At 42.8% G+C, this 21,539-nt stretch overlaps 1 protein-coding gene across 1 annotated transcript in view; it reads right to left on the bottom strand.

Moving 5' to 3' along the window:
- The window catches only part of LVRN (laeverin), a 663,539-nt gene that overhangs the window by 487,806 nt on the left and 154,194 nt on the right, over window positions 1–21,539 (bottom strand). Inside the window, exon 4 of the mRNA XM_078675542.1 lies at window positions 553–679. Coding sequence (XP_078531668.1) covers window positions 553–679 — 127 coding nt within the window. The remainder of the gene's footprint in view (window positions 1–552; window positions 680–21,539) is intronic.

Raw genomic sequence — 21,539 nt, 5'->3', positions numbered from 1 at the left:
GAACATTAATAGTGAGCCTCTCACGCTCGCTAAATGTGCACTTGGAATGGGATTTTTCCCCCCAAATTACTGTCAATTATCCGAGCGGGCAGAATCGCATTATTATTTATTATTGGTAATTTTGCACCACAGAGTAAAGCAGAATTACCAAATTTAAACCAATTACCCAGGCATAATTGAAATTCCGCCCAGGTCTAGGTTAAACTACTTTGTTAGATGTGGCTTGTGCCAAAATCTATGGTTTCTGCTTTGTTCCATCTCAGGTACGGCCTCTTTGTATAAATTAACAGGGGCTTTTGAAAAATGGTTTAGGCGCTGCACAAGGTACAACGTTTAGTACAAATTAATATGTACACAAGAAAGTTAATCTCCACTGCAGTTTGTGCCCGCTTTGCAGAATTAAATAAAAATCTGAGTCATAAACTTTCTTGGGATTAATGTAAAATGTTGACACCATTTGCCAAGCATCAGTGGCACTGGCAGCGAGGAAGGTGCATTTACAAAAAAAGGTTCTACTCTGTATTCATATGTGTGAATGAAATGACCAAGTACCTGTTTTTTGAAGCGGGTAACTCACATTTAGCAGGTCTTCCATGAAAATTAGGATAGGGCCTGTGATATTTAAAGCAAAGTCAACAGATCCATTCTGTATCACTTGTTTCCGAGCCCAAATGCGAATCTGTGGAATAGAAAAAGATATTTTGCAATTAATTCCCTACAGATATTGGATAGCATTTTAATGAATCGCCCATATAAAAAGTTGTTAGACATGATATTCTTTTACGTCCTTTAATACTACTATATGGCATTTCATATTAAAGCATTGTCATACGCTGGCCACTAAAACGTGTATACACACCAAAATGAGCTAAGCAGTGAACATTTCAGGGTGTGTGGCTCCGGGGACTCTCAGTGTAACTGGGCTAATATTTGACTGGAAAGAAATTACTGAAATGTGTGGAAACTGAACCTCATTTACCACATTGCTTTGCAGGAGGATCAGTCCAGCATGTAAGAGAACGAACTACACACTGAGATAAGCAATGAATATCCGTCATTAGACCTTGCGAATATACTGTCTTCCTAAAACGTTACACATTTTAGAGGTAGAGAGAGGTAACAAAATAACTTTCACCTTGGCGTCGTGAAGGCAAACAAACAAACTGACTTTATAAAGAGAGTAATGCAAATGTGCAAAATGTCCAAAGAGGCCATCAGGGCTCTGCATTGCTCCAAGGAGTGTCACACTAAAATTCAAACAGATTGGGAGAGGCCCTTGCATTCATCTAAGGACATCTGAGAGAGAAGTTGTTAGAAATTGGGTTTCTAGTTGACAGAGGTATGTACCCTGTCCAAGCAGGAGCCACAATCCTAGCCAGGGTAAAACACAACACATCCTAATTATCTTGTACTAAACCTCTGGTAGCTTGGCACAGAGCAGTCAGGATTAATTTAAGAGGTAATATGTAAAGCATTTGTGCAACACATCAAACAGTAACATAGCAAAAACAGCACAAAAAGACTCCACACCAGTTTCCAAAAATAAAGAATATTGTTTTAAAGAAAAGAAGACCAAAACAACAAAAATCAATCAGTAGAAGTCAAGATATGATTTTTTAAAGATTGAATGCAAAAATAGTGCTTAGAAGCAGTAATCGCTTAAAGAGTGAATTGGTCACGATGGACGGGAACAAGTCAAGAGGTCATGATGACCGCAATGGAGCACGGGCTGGATACTGGACCCACGCAGTGGCCGCTGAGCATAAGTACTTTGATCCTGGTTGCGAATAATGAGATGAGGGGTGCAGCCAAGTGATGCGTTGGTGATCCCCAAGCAGTTGGGATGATGCGTGGGATTTCTCTGCGCAACGGTGGTGATGCGTCGCGTTTGTGAGCAATGCACCGCTTCCATGGTGCAGCAGTTCTGAATGCTATGCGGCTGGTTTCTCCACGTTGCATTGTAGAGGCAATGCGTCGCTCTTCTCCACACAGTAGTGGCGATGCGTTGTCTCCGAAGCGGCAGTTCGGGAGGAGAGGTTGCGGTTCCAACTTCGATGTGTCCATTTGGTTCCCACAAAGACGGCAATGCATCAGTTCTGATTGGTGCAAAGATGTTGATGCGTGGGTTCTGACAGATGTAGCATTTTATACTCACTTCCAGGGACCTAGGACTGGGTTGGCACCACTTGGCAGAGCAGGACTTGCAGCAAGTGACGCCCAGGTGCTGTTTGTAGGTTGAAAAGAAGTCTTTGTTATCCCAGATCCTTCAGAACAGGAGGCAAGCCAACAAGTCTTTGGAGATAGATAGGTTCTGAGATGTGGAGATACAGGTCAGTCCTTCTCACTCCCAGGCAAGAGTGCAGCAGGTCAGCACAGCAAAGCAATCCAGCAGAGTGGCAGTCCCATCAGCAGCTCTCCTTCTGCCAGGTAGAATGTCCTCAGTTCCAGAAGTGTTCTTCGTTGGTGATGTCGGAGGTCCAGTGCTTGAATCCAGTTGTACCTATGAAGTGGGACTTTAAAGAGAGGCCTTTGAAGAGCAAAGAGTCCCTGCCCTTCCTGCCCTGGCTCCAGACTCACTACAGGTGGGTATGCAGCCCTTTGTGTGTGGACAGGACACACCTATTCAGGTGTAAGTAAGTGGCGCTCAGCTTCCCCTCCCCCATCAAGCCAGTTCATGGCCCATTAAGGCCCATCAAGTCACACCTAAGCTCCCATTGTGTGTGGCTATCTATACATAACCCTGAAGCCAGTGATAGCCAATATAGATTAAATTTACCGTCAGAGATATGACTAGCATTAGAAAGATCAAACACTGCCTCACTGCAGTTTTGAAGAACCTGCAGCATTTAACATTTGTTATCAAGAGTCTGATCTGATTGCCTTGACCATTCATTGTCATACATTGCTTAAGTTACACTAATACCGTTTTTGAACTATGCTCTTCCTCTAAAGTTCAGACAGAGAAGTAGCAGTTTTCTGACCTGTTAAGAAATTAAGGGGCTCATTACGATGGCAGACGGACTGGCTCCGTCAGCCATTGTGGTATGAACCGGGACCGTCCGCCATGCATGCAGCAGTCCCCCATACCCTATTATAATGGGACCGCTACCGCTGCAGTCTCGTTTCGCACCGTTGACATTGTGGTGGTGGCTGCTGACAGCAGCACTGCTGTGATGCCAAAAAGAGCATGTTGCACATTCCACTGCACTACGTGGCAGGCACTACAATGTGCCTGGCACTTGGTGCAGTGAAATGTTGAGGGGGTACCATGGGCACCCCTCCAGTGCATCCTCACCTCCCCCCAACACAAGTGGGGGCCCGTGGCGGGCCCCCAAAACCAAACTCAGCATGCCTTTCAACGACATATGCACTTCTGCGGAAAGGCTGGCTGAAGACCTTATCTTAATTTGGCAGACGACGCTTGCTAGGCATTGCCACCATTTTATGGTTGCAGATCGCTCCACAGGACAATAGTGACAATTGTCTGTGGCGGTTCCGTGGCAGATGGGCTTTGCCTCCGCCACGGTCTGGGTCCCACTGCCATCGTAATCTGGCAGTGGGAGAATCGCGGCTGCAGGGCCAGCGGACCTCACCGCCGGCCCGTCGGTGGTGGTCCTTACGCCACCGTAATGGGCCCCTAAGTTTTGTTGGATTTCTTTTGGTAATAATGCTTTAATGAATAATAGTACATTTATTTAAAATATTTAAAGTAATGAAATATTAATTCAAATGTAAATTAATCGGGATGTAGCTTTATATTATGTTCCACGTTTAAAATAAATATATACAAGTAATTTACCTTAATATTTAACATAAAAATATTTAACACATTTTGTCATGCTTAATACACTTTTACGATTTTCTCTATACTTTACAACAGGGAACGTTCCGCCCTGGTAGCAGAGGGCTAACAATGTTAGCCTAAATTAGCAAAGCGAATATAGGGCCTGATAGAGTTGTTAGTTGGTGGAAGGGGTAGCCAAAACGGAGCATTGATACATTAGAAAACTGGCTCGGGTAAAGTTTGAAAATAAACTGGAAACTTTATTTGAAAGAGCTTTCGAAGGCAGTAATATTCATGCAACTAATAAAATGTGTAAAATATTTTTTAGACTACTGTATAAAGGTAAGAGCAATATCACTATTGGAGCAAGATGTGGTGTGGTGTGCACAATGTGTCAATAATGTACTTGATTTTATGAGATTTGTATAATCGCTACATTTTTTAGCTATTAAAGGATTATGAAACGTTTATCTCCAGAACAATGAAACATTCAATAGTGTTTTCATGAAATGTGAGAGTGATCTGTTGTCATTTAAGCTTTTTTGATACCCCCAATTATGTGTTCTGTGGAACAGGGTACAGTTTGTGACGTACTTTGCTGAAAAAATAATTGAAATGCAACTACAGTGAACTGTTTGACATGCATCTCCCATAATGTCGTGGTATGTTCCTTGTGCGAAACACCCCACTGAAATATATGAAAGGGTTCCTTCTTAGCAGGAGGAATGCGTGAGTAGGTTGTTTAAACCCGTGGGACTAACCTATGCTTAGTTGGGTATTTCAATGCAGCTACCTATAAGAAGATGAAAGACTCCACAGATGAAAGGAATAGTCTTCTCTGCTGAGTGGCAAGAAACATACAGTTCGTGTCAGGAGATATGCATGACTGGCTGAGCAAATACGTCAATGCTAAAGTTATTAAAATGTGGGTAAAATGAAGTGGTTGAAGTGCACTGCCATAATCTGGGCTTATTCCATTTGGTTTGAATTCAAAGATATCTTTTACAAAACACCATGTAGCACAAATCCCTGGATTCAGGCTAAAAGGGTTTCAGAAAATGAGACCATTATTCCGCTTGCCAAGGACTGCTTCATTGGTTTCTACTAGAGTCAAGAGGGAACGTTCAAAACGGAGTGCATGATTTAATAATGTTTGATGCAAGCAATGCAAAGCACTGCGTTGACTTACTAACTATCGTAGAAACCTGCAGGTGCGGTGCAAAATTGTGCATTGTAACCACCCACACAACCCTTAGTTATCCTTGGCCTGTGCGTGTGATGTATGACGCCTTTTACATCAATTGCCATTCTTATAAAAAGAAATAAATCCAACATTCTGACCGTCAAAATTAGTTGTAATATATGGACCAAGGTCATTTTCTTGTTACTAAACTTAGGCAGACAAGCTTGGAAAATAAACATTTCTTTGCTCAAGCTTCACTTATCTTAAACGACTGACGTCATGCCACAAAACTCAAAAGCTTCCTCTTTCTCTAGCTACATGTCCACCCAGAAAATGACCAGTGAATAGTGATGGTAGGTCAGTAAATATGTGCTTTATCAGAAAGTTATCAGAATCTGATCAGGCATTACGAAATGCAATTAGTGTTTCAATGCAGAACAGAACTGAGCATGGAGATATATAAGTTTCTACATAGAATTCAGGGAATTGAAATGGTACAATGAAGTATAACAATAATCGCAGCTTATTACAACCAAATGACTTCAATTGAGCTTCAGTGGCATATTTTTATAGATAACCATTAACCATAAGACGTTTGTAAACATATCTCATTCAGTATCTCTTACATGACATTTAGAAAGCCACTACCATTCCATTCAAGGCTAAATTTTATATTTGATAACACACAGCATACACAGCTCTATAGTCCCATATTATTAGAAACTGGGTTGTTGGTTGACTAGGGTATGAGCTCAAGTCAGGCCGCAACCACAATCCTAGCCAGGGTAAGTATAAGGCAAACCCTAAATTAACCTTTGTTCAATCAATCAAACAATCAATCAATCAATCAAGAATTTATATAGCGCGCTACTCACCCAGAGGGTCTTAAGGCGCTTGGGGAGGGGGGTCCTCTACTGCTCGAACAGCCAGGTCTTGAGTTGCTTCCTGAAGGAGCGGTGGTCTTGGGTCAGGCGGAGGTGGATGGGGAGGGAGTTCCACGTCTTGGCAGCCAGGTAGGAGAAGGATCTTCCTCCCGTTATGGCTCGTCGGATGCGGGGAACGGTGGCGAGGGCGTGGCTGGTCGATCGAATTTGGCGAGTGGGAGTGTAGAAGGTCAGGCGATCGTTGAGGTATCTGGGGCCTTGGTTGTGGAGAGCTTTGTGTGCGTGGGTGAGGAGTCGGAACGTGATTCTCTTGTTGACGGGGAGCCAGTGCAGGTCTCTCAGGTGTCCGGAGATGTGGCTGTGTCGGGGGATGTCCATGATGAGTCGTGCTGAGGCGTTCTGAATGCGCTGGGGTCTTTTCTGGAGTTTGGCTGTGGTTTCGGCGTAAAGGGTGTTCCCGTAGTCCAGTCGGCTGGTGACGAGGGCCTGGATGACCGTCTTCCTAGTTTCGGTTGGGATCCACTGGAAGATCTTCCGGAGCATGCGTAGGATGTTGAAGCATGACGAGGAAACGGCGTTGACTTGTCTGGTCATCGAGAGGGAGGAGTCCAGGATGAAGCCCAGGTTTCGTGCGTGGTCCGTTGGTTTGGGTGCGCTGCCGAGGGCAGGGGGCCACCAGGAGTCGTCCCAGGCGGAGGGTGCTGATCCAAGGATAAGGACTTCCGTCTTATCCGAGTTCAGTTTCAGGCGGCTGTTCGTCACCCACTCGGCTGCGTCTTTCATCCGTTCGTGTAGGTTGGTTCTGGCGGTGTCGGGGTCGTTGGTGAGGGAGAGGATCAGCTGGGTGTCGTTGGCGTAGGAGATGATGTTGAGGTTGTGTTGGCGTGCGATGGCCGCGAGGGGGCTCATGTAGATGTTGAACAGCGTGGGGCTGAGTGATGATCCTTGTGGTACGCCGCAGATGACTTCGGTGGCCTCGGATCTGAACGGGGGGAGGCGGACCCCTGGGTTCTTCCGGCGAGGAAGGAGATGATCCACTCCAGTGTCTTCTCCTGCATTCCGATGTTGTGCAGGCGCTGTTCTAGGGTGCGGTGGCAGACCGTGTCGAACGCCGCAGAGAGGTCCAGGAGGATGAGGGCCGCCGTTTCACCGTTGTCGAGCAAGGCTCGGATGTCGTCGGTGGCTGACATGAGGGCGGTCTCGGTGCTGTGGTTGGCCCGGAAGCCGGACTGTGAGTGGTCGAGGGATCCATTTGTCTCGAGGAAGGTGGCCAGCTGTCTGTTGGCTGTCTTCTCGACGACTTTGGCAGGAAAAGGAAGGAGCGAGATGGGGCGGTAGTTCTTGAGGTCAGTGGGGTCAGCTGATGGTTTCTTCAGTAGGGCGCTGAGTTTGGCATGCTTCCAACTGCCCTCTGGTAGTCAGTCAGGCTTAATGTACAGGAAATGTGTAAAGTATATGTCCAATGCTTCAAACAGTAAAACAGTGAAAACATAACACAAAAAGAATCCACACCAGGTTAGGAAACTTGAGGTCAATTAATTAAATAAAACAAGACCAAAACGACAGCAAACTAGTAAGTGGAACTTTAGATATCCATTTTTAAAGAATAAAATGTAAAACAGCTCTCACAAGCAATAAGCACCTATTTAGGATATCTGGTCACGCTGGACCGGGGTAAAGTCAAAAGTTCCTGCCAATCGCGATTGAAGTTAGAAGATTGTCATGTATCAGTAACCTGGTTACAAAACTTGCAATGGCTTTGCTGTATCCTTGCTTTCAAAGAATAATACCAGAGAGACTGAAAAAGAGACAAACAGGACAAATTACCTAACAACAGTCTCAGGATGGTATAGAGCACATCACAATGAGTGTTGATACCCTCATTCATGCAGAAAAAGTTAGGCTAAGGCTTCAAATTGACCAGTGTTGTATTCCTATGTTTCCACATAAGCACCAAAGGGAACTATTGCTACATGGATTCCCCAGTATTGCTCTTATAGCACATACAATATTCAGATTGTACCACATAAAAAAGAGTGAAACTGGCACCAAATGAAATTAACACCGACAGTATCTCATGTGCCTTTAGTATTCATTTACTGACAAACAACACAAGGCTTGAGAGGCATCTATGCACATTTATTAGAGGCTTGAGTATGCCCCCGACCACAGCACAAAACACAAGAGGTGGTCACATGTACATAGACACACCAATCCCAGTGCAGCATGGTGTCACAGGTGTCACCACATCTAGTGTGATTACCTTGATGTGGTTCAGCTAATTGAAATCGCTCCGTGCCAGATGAGGTTCTTCCTGGCTAGTGGGATTCACGATGCCCTTGGAGCTTGCTCTGCGACTAATGGAATTCGCGATTGCGCTTCCTGCTTTGTTCGTGCTCATGCACTGCCCTTGTGAAGGCTAGCGCTGAGTTTGGGGAGGCCATTACACACGAGGAGAATTCATGCTACAGCGCATCCATATGTCAATCAAACACTCTTGCAGCGTGCGCCATATAAATCCACCAACAACATAATACCAACACTTGGCATCGAAAAAGGTGTGGGTTCAGGAGAGGTTGGTGCTCTTCTGGAAAGCCTGTCTCCTCCCAGGCTGCTCGGCGCAGTCTATTGAAGTTCCAACTACGACAGGATGCTTGTGGTGAGTACACACAGAAGTTTAATGTCTACCAGAAGCACCAACCGAGATCAGCAGGTTGCCCCTAGAGTACCCAACTCCAACTGATCACCCTAGAATACTCATCTCATACCAACCTAAGATGACCCATACCAACAGAGGTAAGAGACATCATTACAATCTAAGCCTAACACTATAGTGTGCTATATTTTCACTTCTGACAGCCCAGCTTTCAAGGCCTGTCTCTTGCTGCAGCTTTTCACCTGGTAGCTTGCCTCTGCAGCAACCCCTGTGATAATCGTTCTTTATCTGACAGTATAGGCAAGTCTGAAATCAAAAAGTAACTTTAAATGGAGGCACAATGGCAATGGGAGAGGCTGTGGCCTTACGACGAGAGCTGCTGAAATTTGGAGCTGGGGAACCAGGTTCGAGGCTCGGCGTTGACTCACCATCCTGTGATTCTGGGCAAATGACTTCATCTCCCTGTGCCTACCAAAAAACTGAATGTGTCCTAGTGTATCGAAACTGGTGCTCATGTAAAGCGCTCGAATACCTTCGGGTCGAGTTCGTGCTATAAAAATCTGCAATTGAAAAAATTATATATCAATATCTATATTCTTTACAGTGCTTGGTGACCTTGTTTTAACCCCTTCGATGCTTATGACGGAACGGTTCTGTCATGAGCGTCGGTTGAGCTGTGCTCATGACGGAACCGTTCCGTCATGACTCCGCCCGCGCAAGGCGGAGTCAGCATGGGCGGGGAATTCGCGCCGCATGCATGCGGTTAAATAACAGACCTGCCAACACTGTTGATCCGTGACATAGACTTTGCTGCTACAGAGGAAAGCCGATCACAGAGAAGCTGCAGCAAGAGACGGTGTAAGGAAGCCTTTAATTGTAATTGGATTCTCTTGTAAGCTGTACCTTGCTTTTTGGTCACTTTTCAAAGCTGATTGACCATTTTGGATTTGAGACCTGGTGACAGTATATGACACAGAAGAAGGACCTCGTCGTGGGCTGGCTGCTGCAGAGAAGAGCCACCCACAGAGCATCTATAGTAAGAAAGAGGAGGATAGAGCCACTGATGACTGGGTTGAAAATTAAAAAACATGGAAATACGCATTTTTGAAAAAGAAACAGCAGAGCAGCCAATGGCACTCATGGGTATTACTGGTATGTAGATGGGCTCATTGTAAAACAACAGAATGCTGTCACTTACAATGAAGTTAGCCAATAACTGAAGTGGCCTGACTCATTGCCCTATGCTGTAATGTAATGACACAACCAACCAATGGATGGGGATAGTTGGCACAAAGCCTCTTCAAGTAAGTTAATAGGTGTGCTACACTGTTGTCATAAATATAGAATGTTAGTGCTCTAGCTGCTCATCAGATCTCTGTGATGAAGCTACAGTTGAACTCTAGGGACTTAAATGGCAGACTGCTGCTGGTGTTAAGAGAACATGTCTGTTTTACTGACATGAATGAGGAAGATATTTGAGAACTTAGGGAAAATGTCCTACCTTTCTAGGGCACTAACCATAATTTCTTTAACAAAATTACATTGCATTTGGCGATGCAGTGCATGCAACGAAATTCGTTTTATTTACTTTTGTGTGTACTTACCTGTATTTGGCTGTATTCCGTAGTTTACTACCCACGACCTAGCCCCTCCACCCACCACGTCACCACACAGTAGCACTACCACCACCGGCCGCTACTTAACAAAAATAACAACTTTGTTCATCTTTAAAGAGAATGCTTTAGGTTTTATAACTTGATTCTAAGATGCCACACTTTAGTCATAAATTCAAAATTTTAGCTCTCTAGTTGTTCATTACCACACTGCTGGACACGCTGCTGGAAAACACCAGGGAATCAACAGATATGCTGTTGGAAGTGCATCTTTTACTCAGAATGTCAGACTTTTATCTCACACGCCTGAAGAAGATAGAATGAACATATAGAAAATGTGCACTCATTTTAGGTTCTGAATCACTTTCCATAACCTCTACGAGAAAACGATGAGAGAAAACAATTTTCTCTCAAACATAGTTCCTCAAAACCCAGGTAGGAATCATCCTTTTTGACAGGGCAAAATCACCTGACAACTCCCCAGAATTCCTAAAATTAGTTTACCACAATTGATTTATATTGTGACTAAACTCTGATATCCCCCTTTATATGTGTTCCTTTCAGTGAACCTTAACACCTGCCATTCAGTACAATGCATTTCGATGGGGGCCATGTCCCTCAGTCCTATATTGGCTGCCACAACATGCTGTCCAATGAGAGAACTCCTTTCAACCCTGAGGACCAGGGTGAACTCACCCTCTCATATTTTTAATTAATTTTCAGGATGGAGCCATGTACCTTAGTCCTATAATGGCTGCCACAACATATTCCTATTAGACTCACAGAGAGGGCCTATCAAAGTTTTCTTATACCTAGTCACTACACATTCTCAAATAAAACAATTATGGTATGGGAACTATTCACACATAATGAACAGATGGTTTGGGACTATAGTTAGGCTCTCATAAATGATTTATTTCATATATACATATCCATGTACAATTTTAACCCGTGATTTTCACACCACTCACCCAAAGTTAAAAACATGCATCCTCAAAAGCATTATCCTCATGACATCAAACATCTTTGAATGAAAATGGGCGTCAAATTCAGAATACAGATGCATCTATTTCACCATCTGTCAAAGCTGTAACAAATATTCTTCAGCGACTCCTCATCTCCTAGTCATTACTCATCTATTGACTATTGTGTCATAGGTTTGACTTCATTATTTAACCTCCTTCATCAGGATAACAGATATATAGAAAGGTAATTCCTCATTAAGGTGTGGCACAGATCTGTCTCAAAGAAATGACGATGCCGCCCCTTGTGAGTAAAACCGGGGTCCACATTAATCTGTCGAAGTTCTCACATGTTCCTCAAAGGTCACAGCCTTACCGGACCATATTATCAGTGTGGCGATTCTCTCTTCATTGGCTGAGCTCCCCATTTCTAAATGACGTTAAAATCAACAAATGTAATTGCTTTCACTTCAAATTCATGCTCGCTTATAAGCAAGCATGAATTATTGGAGCGCACCAGATTGTTGGAGGGGGACCATCCATATTACTGTGCAGCAGAACTGGACTGGAAACCCTAAGCAGCCTTGGCAAATTTTGTCAAACCAGCCCCCATACAGTGCATAGCGAGTGAGTGCAGCAAGAGAGCTGGACCACTACAGGGGGGCTGAAAGGTTCTGCCTCCAAGAAAATGTGGGGGAAATGGCAAAAGCTGTGCATTCTACTACACATTTTTCATTACATAATGAGTTGCATTTGTTTTTAAAGCTTACTAAATGATGACACCAAGATATGGCAATCTTTATTGGGCTCTTCAATTATTCCCTCCCTATTACCCTCCAACAGTGCCTCTCATATCTCCATAGCCTTCTTTCACATGTATTTCATTTGTTGAATAGCGCCTCTCATACCAATGTAGGTTGTCGAAGCATTTTACATAGCACACATACAGTGTCAATGAATCATATGTGTGTTAATCTGTGTATAGAAAATGATATATAAATCAAAGGGGACTACAAACTGTAGGATTCTCACGTCATCCATACTGGTAGGCATTTTTAGGAGTGCGTGGTCTGAGAAAGCACAAACTCAGGATTCAGAACATAACAGAGTGGTTACGGCTAACTTTACTGATTATAATTTATTTCTACCCAAACAAATCCTTTTTAGCAAACATTATAATAATGTAATTTTAAATCATTGATACCTATGGTGCCATATCGCAAATTGGAAGGGATGCCCACAATATGCCTCTTCCACATTGCAATTTGTAAGACATAATCACTGGATCACATTGAAATTATAATAATATAATTTAAAACTAAGACTGGGGAAAAAAACATAACTTTCCAACCTTGATTACGGTTGTAACTTATGAACTGCAGAGTAACAAAAAGATCTCTGTGACAAAAGCAGTAACCCACTGAGCTATGCACATAAAATACTGTTCTGTGATCTGCATAGTACAGAATCTTTGCAGGAGGTATATTAATCTTCTACACTACTATTTCAATTTCAAAATGCTTTATTCGGTATGTATGAATACAACCATATAGCAACAAGCATCAAAATAGATACTGCATACATTTGTGTCAGTTTTGGTTTGCAAAATGCCTTAATTACTTGAATACAATATACATTTAACAACACATATCCGACAATCTTTAAAGTGCTTTATAGTACGTTTGTTTACTAATATATGTGCAAATTTAGCAGTATTAATTTGCAAAATTAATTATATCATCCTTACAGATGTATAGCTTACATTAGAGCATACTTCTACTAATACATATGCAAAGTGGCAAAAATAAGGAGCAAAACAGCTATACCGTTCTTTCTGTGTACAATATACAATAGCGGCACTTGTCCAGCATTAGTAGATGTGCAAATTAGCATAATATAGTGCAAAGTAACTGTACCATCCTTCCTAAAGTGCAGTATGCATTTAGCAGCACTAATCTGAATACTTTAGGAATGTATCTCACCACATTCTACTGGCAGGACGAGTGCAAAGTCGCAGTATAAAGTGCTGTAAGTGATATAAGTGGTAGAGGTATTCGATTTCTACATATATAAAGAGTTCACTGTGCTAAGCAATTTAATCAGGTGCTAAACTGTCATAAGAAATGCATCATTGGTTGAGTTCATACGATAATTGATTTTCTTGCAAAAATACATTTTAAAATATAAGTGGCCACATAGAAACATACATCTGGGGTCTCTAAATTAAACATCAATTGCATCGCTGTTTTTGTACTACGCGTATTGTATTTTAAAAAGATGGGTTTCAAGTAAAATTTCCTAAAAGAAGTATAAAAGTTACAAAATAGCAAAAAGTGACAAGTACTCTGTTTGGATTTACCATCACAGGGACAAAAACAGGTACCGGGTTTCTTAATTGCAGGGAATGCCACTAGGCGGTGCACAATTCCCAACCGTAGACGGGTCAGCACAAAACGGTGGGAACTGGTACTAACAACAGTAAGGTAAGTTTGGAACCCTTCATTGATATTATATTCCAGATAGAGATTAAACGTACTTTGTTTTACATATCTTTCCATTCTGATCCCATCTGTATATTTAAGGAATGAGACTTTAAGCTCCCGCTTTGACAACACGGACCCCGTTATTAGATCTTTAAAGATGTTTTGACCATACAGTGTTTTATACCAATGTTGTATGTGACATAACCAGGGGATATTTGAGCGGCGATCGAGCTTTATACAATCAGTAATTACGTCCTGAGTAAATTTTGTCTCTTCCTTTGCCCAGATTGAGCGCCATAGGGACAAGGGTCGTAAAGAAATTAAATCATTGACATAATTTATGTCAAATTCCCTATGTACTATCTCAATTGAGGCCGTAGCCGGGGCACAAATTAATCGTTTTAAAAACACGTTTTCCTCGCGCTGAATCAAGTTAGCACTCTGGGCATTATATCCCCATATCCCGGCCCCGTATATGGCTGATGTTATACATCTTGAATTATATATTGACAACATTTCATGAATTCTGTGACCCCCCTAATTTAGCAGCAAATCTAAAAACACAACTTGTATTCCTAACCATTTTAAAAAGGACATTTTTTTGTTCACTGGCCCATCTCCCATCTCCTGAAAAAGTGATGCCTAGGTAACAAAAACTCCTGACGGATTCTAATCTCTCCCCATCTAAAAAAAAGGGCCTGCATTTTCTTGGTTTCCTGCTACATACCATTGTAACCGTCTTTCCTTTATCAATTTTCAGCTTCTACTTTCAGTAAATATGTGGAACCTATTGATTAGATGTTGCAATCCATTTTGGGTCCTGGAAAGAAGGACCGCGTCATCCGCGTACAAGAGGATTGGGTTAGCATTAATGATAGGTGCATCTGCATTAGTTTGTCTTAAAATGTGGTCTACTTGATTTATAAAAAGGGAGAACAGGAGTGGGGCAGGTACGCATCCTTGTCGGATATCTCTCTTGATTTTAAAAAAAGGAGTGCACTCTCCATCTGTTCCAAATCTGACTTTGCTGGACAGGTTGTCATACAGCCTGGCAAGGAGATGGATGATTTCAGTAGGGGCACCCATTGCCAGCAAGATAGGCCAGAGCAGTGCGTGTTCCACCAGATCGAATGCTGAACTCAAGTCAGCAAAGCACAAAAATAGATTACCATCTTTAGCTTTAGTGTACTTGCTGACTATTAGTTCCAGGTTCACGCACTGCTCCATGGTTCCCATCCCCTTGCGAAACCCATAGTGCACTGGGGATAAGATGTCATTTTCCTCAACCCAGGCTTCCAATCTCACTAATAGGACTCGACTAAGGATTTTAACTGTCGAGTCCAGTAGTGAAATGGGACGATAATTTCGTGCTTCAGACCTGGATCCTTTTTTATAGAGCGGCACAATGATTGACTGCCCCCATGTTATTGGTAGACTATCTTCTATGGCCGCGTTAAAATAACGTGTCAATATTGGTGCCCATAGAGTCATTTCGTGTTTATAAAAGTCCATGGGTACCCCGTCAGGCCCGGGTGCTTTGCCACCCTTACTATTTTTGATTGCCTCTGTGACTTCATTTAAAGTTAAAAATAACTGCCTTTTCTGCCATTTGAGGCATGGTACTGTATCAACACTTAAAATAGACCCATCTGGATTAAAATCAGAGTTAAAAATCCCAGTAAAATGGGCAATCCATGCGTGGCAACTGACGTGCAAACTAATTTCAGGAATATTATCATTCTTTAAAAAGGGACCATTTACAGTTTCTAAGAATAATTTGTGATCTTTTGCTTCTGCAGCCATATCCAATTTCAGCCAAGCATCATTTTGCAACTCTTTTTTTCTAGATGCTAAGGCAGTCTTATAATTAAGTCGCTCTTCTCTGATTTTGTCTTTATCTCTTGGTTTAACATTGAGCGCTATTTTTAACTTTTTTAGTGACTGAGCACAGTGCTTGTCAAACCACGCAGCTTTATTCCTCTTAGGCTTTCTATTTCTTGCAACCAAGGAATTCTCAACAGTATTGGTTATTTGCAAAAAATTAGAAAGTAAAGTGGGCGCGATCACATTAGGTGCTAAGCAATAACCTACCTCTCTACTACATTTGCGGATAGTATCCACCATTAATTTATTGGGGTCTATTTTGGTCCACTTGATCCTCATGCCATTTGGTCTCTCAGCCGTAATCCCTTGGATGGGTCTACCATACACATTTGTTTTTGGGCCCCAACCCATTAATTCCATTGATATACTGTTGTGATCACTCACTGGCTGCTCTATTACCCAGACATTGGAATAGACAGAACCATTGGACACCAGGATATGGTCAATGTTTGAGTGGGCATCTCTCCCTCTAAATGTTGGGCACTTCTCATTATTTTTATTCTTTGTACATTCTAGTAGTTCCAGATCTAATTTAGCTACCAGATTGTTCAATGCACTCCCATAATTATTGTGGGGGAAATGATTAAAGATAGTGCTATCACCACCAGGGTACTCCTCTCGATGTCCACAAATCCCCTTCTGGGCGTGACTACATGCTTTGATATTAAAAACTCCTGCCCAGAGTATTACAGGGCATTTGCTTGATAATGCAAGTGTTTCTTCTAATGCCCGCTCAACATCCGATACAATCATACCCCGATTGGGCCCCACAATATTATTATAAAAATTCACAATTACTAAGTCCCTGCATTTGCTATGTGTCAATCGCAAAACTAATGCATGCTCACCCACCTCCACATATCCCCCAGTACTGAATTCCATTTTAGTGGATACCAAAATCAATAAACCGCCCTTTGCTCTGCCTGCCTTGGAAGCTACTGCTGCCACACTATAGGAGGTATATCCTTCGACTTGTATTTGATCTCTATGCCACGTCTCTTGCAGACATATTATGTCGTAACCCTGTGGGATGAAGTTATCCCAGAACGGAGTAGTTAGTTTAGCAGCAATTCCCGCTATATTCCAGGTGGTGACCTTTAGAGAGTCGACGGGGTTGCCTTGTGTAACCTCAGAATGGTCAATCAGTAACGGTGTTCCTAGACTCACAATCATATTTATATCTGTAAGTGTGGTTACATTTGGCATAATTACATCGTTATTTTTACATTGTTCAATACTAGTCATATTTAACACAGTTGCATCTTCTACCCCACTTTGACCCCCTGGCCCTTGTTCAGTTGTAGATATTTCACCAGATGAAGTAGGTTCAGGATGTAGTACCATAAATGATACATTCAGTCAATCGTTCTCCTCTAATGAGTTAAACACCTGAAATCTATTGCAGATCGGAATTGTGAAATTGTCATATACATTATACAATGGTGCTGGTATGGAGGGTACATTGGGATTATTGAGATGTACAGCTCTAGGATGCTGGAAAGACTGCGTTGTGATTTGTCTTCCTGCCTGGTTCCTATAGAAATAGTCAAGTGGGAACAACGTGATGTTATATTCATGATTTGATGGGATAGGTGCATTTAGAATCGAGTCTCTCGCCCATTCAGTAGTCCTGTAGTTTATAATTATACAGTCCCCATTAATCTCCTTTTTACTTGGTCCCACCCATCCTACCCTCTGTGTGGAAATAATCTGGTTTGCCCCTCGTGTTGGAAATCCACAGTTTTTCACGAGCCAGTGCAAGGTTTTGTTTTTCAGGGTTTCCTGATTTTCAAATTGGGTGGGCTGCAGTTTGGGGACATTAGCAAGGATAGCTACATACGGTCTACATTCCGGTGGAAGATTAATCGTAGCAGGGATTATATTGTTAGTGTGGCGCCTAGGTGCTGGCAAGTTCTTGTTGTTATGAATGGGGCCACCTGTCTCCCTTTGTCCCACAGCAACTTTCTGGCCAGTTGTTACATTTGGGGCGAAGGTGGGTAACATTTTCGTTCCACTTGTGGTTGCTACCGAGGTCGCTACCGTGGTGGGCATACTAGGGACTCTAATTGCACTACTTGGCGTGTTTTTGCTCGGTCTCCCAGTTGGTGCATTAGTTGTAAATGACCTAACTTGTGTGCCCAGATGTTCTAAGATGTCTATGTTGGCTATGCCCAGTATTTCCAAGTTCTCCACTTTTTTTCTTAGAGATTCTAAAATTTCAGTCACTGGTGCAATATATGATTTTATCATATTCTCTAGATGTTGCGCCAGTCCCTCTATATTAGTTGGGGTTACATTTTCCTTTGAGCGTTTATTTCCGCTATGTTGTAATACCTCTCCCTCCCTTCCATGGTCTATTGAAGTTTGGGTTACTTTTTTTCTTTTGCATCTATATTTCTTGCCCAGCTTATTGACTACCAACAATTTCCTACTGTGAGTGGGTTTCCATTTGGGCCGGGTAGACCCGTGGTTGATGGCACTACTTGACAGACTGGTGTTAGTTGAATCAGCAATAGGGATAATATCATTGATGTCACAGCCATCCATCTCCCCTATGTCATTAGGCACATCATTCAATGTTGTAGATTGGGGTATGTCACTTGTTATCAGATTGGGTGTTAAAGATAATCTACTCTCCCTAGCAGAAAACACAGTAGGTTCTAAATGTTGCGGTACATCAATCTGGTTTGAACCATTCCCTGGCAGACCAGCAAAAGATTGTAATAAAAGCGAGTCATGTGATAATGTTGTTACATTTGTAATATTTGCGGGTGAGTTTACTGCTTGTGGTGATTGAGTTATTAAGCACATGCTAGGTGGTAAAGATAGTCTTCTTTCAGTATTTTCAATCGCATTCACAACAACCCCAATTGTTTGCTGCAGCATTCTATCGATAGCAGTTAGGGTAGGTAGTGGGGTTGGTGCCAATGTTAATTGTCTGGTAGTAGATCGTGTATGCATAGGGGTCTTTTTGGCCGAAGCCCTGCGTTTAGCCTCCATCAGAGCTATCGCTGGCCACTACCTGTAACACTCGAGCGTGAGAAGAGGTTACCTTAGTTGGTGTGATGACAAAGCCAATGGGGGTGGCCCAGCCCAGTCTCTTTCAGTCTCTGAGGGCCTCAGAGGGCCCGCCCTAAGCACGGGCTTCGCCCGGCTCGTCCCACGCGCGTCCTCGCGGGACGAGGGTGCACTCCATGATTTATGTGCCTCCTAGCGCTGGCTGATGACGGTGGGGGGGTGGGGTCCCAGGTCCAAGGCTGCTGGGGGTTAAATTCCTGACCGGCGGAGCCAAGCCCGGCCAGTCAGGAAGTTGGTTACTGCCCTCCTTGCTGCTCGACGGAGCAAAGACCGGCCGCCACCCACAGGCAAGGGATCTCCAAAACGCCTCAGCGGAGCACAGGTCAAAGCAGCTCGGCCGGCGTTAATTACCCCTAAGGTGAGCCACAGAGTCCTCGGGCGCACTCGATGATTTATGCGCCTCCTAGCGCTGGCTGATGACGGGGGAGGCGGGGTCCCAGGTCCAAGGCTGCTGGGGGTTGAAGTCCTGACCGGCGGAGCCAAGCCCGGCCAGTCAGGAAGTTGGTTACTGCCCTCCTTGCTGCTCGACGGAGCAGAGCCCGGCCGCCACCCACAGGCAAGGGATCTCCAAAACGCCTCAGCGGAGCACAGGTCAGAGCAGCTCGGCCGGCGTTAATTACCCCCAAGGTGAGCCACTACACTACTATAGATGAGTCAAAGCTGGCATTAGACAAAACTCTGATCAGCAGGTATGTTAATCACCAGAGTTACCTTGGCACTTTTAATGTTGCCTGATATACAAGGAGCTCTGCAGTGCTTTTAAAACTGCACTGCTACAAAACAGGCCCCTAGTATAAAAGCGGCCCCCTATCCTTCCAGCCTCTCGGGAAAAGGCCCAATGCGTGTAACCCGGATTTTGGGAAGATTCCATCACAAGAGGTAAAAATGATTACCTTTGTTGACTTGGACAGAAGGTGGGTTAAATATTCAAGCCAAAACTATGACATAATTGCTGATAGATGGATAATGGCTGGGAGGAGAGGAGCTGCTGGAGAATGTTTGTTACAGTTTCCGCAGATGGTGAAAAACATTTTTCTGGATTCAGATTTTTACTCGTATTTCATTCATTTATATTTGATGTCATGAGAATAATTAATTTGATGATACATCATTTTAACTTTGGAAGTGTTGCTGTGGGAATCGGATGTGGGAATTGAATATGTATATATGAAATATATAATTGTGAGAGTCTAGATATAGTCTCAAGCCACAACATATTCTTCATGTTGTAGCCAGCCAATCAGGATTGACTAGTCCCTCTTTAAAGTCGCTAAATAAAGCATATCTGGACACCAACAGTCCAGATATACCTAACTTTTTAACCTTTCATGCCCAACTTGAGCCCCTTTTCAAACACTAATTTCTCAAAAACAGATTTAAATCTAATTATAAACCGTATACTTTCTAAATAAAGTTATAGCCTTTTGTCAAATTTGGTGTAACTCTGTTCAACCATTTATTATGTATTGGACAGAAAATTTTCCGAAGGGAATTAACATGGAAAATCACAGTTTTTAGACCTCCTGGTTTCTTGGCCACCGCTTGACGGATCAATGCAAAACTTTCCATGAAGATCATCGAGGCTGATAAACTTCTATTTTAAATGTTTTGTGCAGATTCATCAAACTGCCACTTTTTTCATTCAAAAAGGGACATAATTAAATAGATCATCTGGGGCCAGATGTAGGTAAAAAATATTTACAGATTCTTAATTACCGAATTTTACCGATTCGGTAATTAAGAATCGGTAAATATGAAGGGTGGACATGTAGGTCCATCCAGATGTGTTTTTTACCGATTCGGTAAATATCTGTATTTACCGAATCGGTAAATACCGACCGGTAATGCTCCATTCATTCCTATGGGCCTTGAAGCCCATAGGAATGAATGGGGCATTACCTGTCGGTATTTACCGATTCGGTAAATACCGATTTTGACAAGGGTGCAGGGGGTGTCACTTTGACACCCTCTAGCACCCCCAAAAAAGGTTCGGGGGCCATGTGGCAGGCATACCTGCCCTAAGGGCAGGTCTGCCTGTCATATGGCACAGGTGTGCATGCACACCTGAATCGGTATTTTACCATCAAATTGAATTTGATGGTAAAATACCGATTTTGTAGGCCTTGTGGGACTCAGAAGAGTCCCACCTACATATCAATTTTACCGAATCGGTAAATATACCGGTCGGTAAAATTACCGACCGGTATATTTACCGAATCGGTAAAATTACCGATTTGCCCTGTTTCCGTGCCCCTACATCTCAATAGCCAAATACCGGTCGGTAACGGCCGAATTCGGCCGTTACCGACCGGTATTTGGCTACCTACATCTGGCCCCTGGTCCTTAGTTACGACAAAAGACTATCCACACTTAGAAATATTTTGAATTATCCACCTTTGCTTTTTGATATTAAATGCAGATGAAGGTAATCTGAAAGCATCAACCCTCAAAAGACTACCAATCAATAAAAGTGATCAATCAAAATAATGTATACAAATCTGTTCAGATTAGTCAGGTTGATGTAATTGTTTGGAAATGCATGCATCCATCCCTCCAAATGTGTACATTTTTTTTGAGTGACAGTCAATAAACAAGTGTAGAGAAAAAAGCAGAATCCAATAATCTTACCAGCTGGTGCGTATAGAAGCGCAGCTAAAAATAAATACATACATTTGTTTTTTATTTAATTTGAACTACTTAAACTCTTTTTTGCTTTAAATCTATCACATTGCTAGAACCCTCATTTCAAGTACAAGTTCTATAAAATTAAATTGGGATGGGAAAAACAAAACACATCGTTCGAGCTGCAAGGGCTTTGGCTGGTAACTGAACTTGCTCAACCATAGGATTTGTCCCAGATGTTATTATACCAGCTGATGGATAGAAAGAACACAACCTTTTACACTTAATTGACTAAATTGGCACTCCTGCTTTACAATCATGCCATATACAAGCAAAGCAAACCAGCAGCATTTGAAAAAGAAGCAAGCCAGTAGGTCTTGCGTCAGCACC

Source organism: Lissotriton helveticus, chromosome 2_1 (genome assembly GCF_964261635.1).
Source record: "Lissotriton helveticus chromosome 2_1, aLisHel1.1, whole genome shotgun sequence".
Taxonomy (NCBI): Eukaryota; Metazoa; Chordata; class Amphibia; order Caudata; family Salamandridae; genus Lissotriton; species Lissotriton helveticus.
Note: the sequence above shows the minus strand (reverse complement) of the source record. Positions and strands in the feature narration are given on the sequence as shown.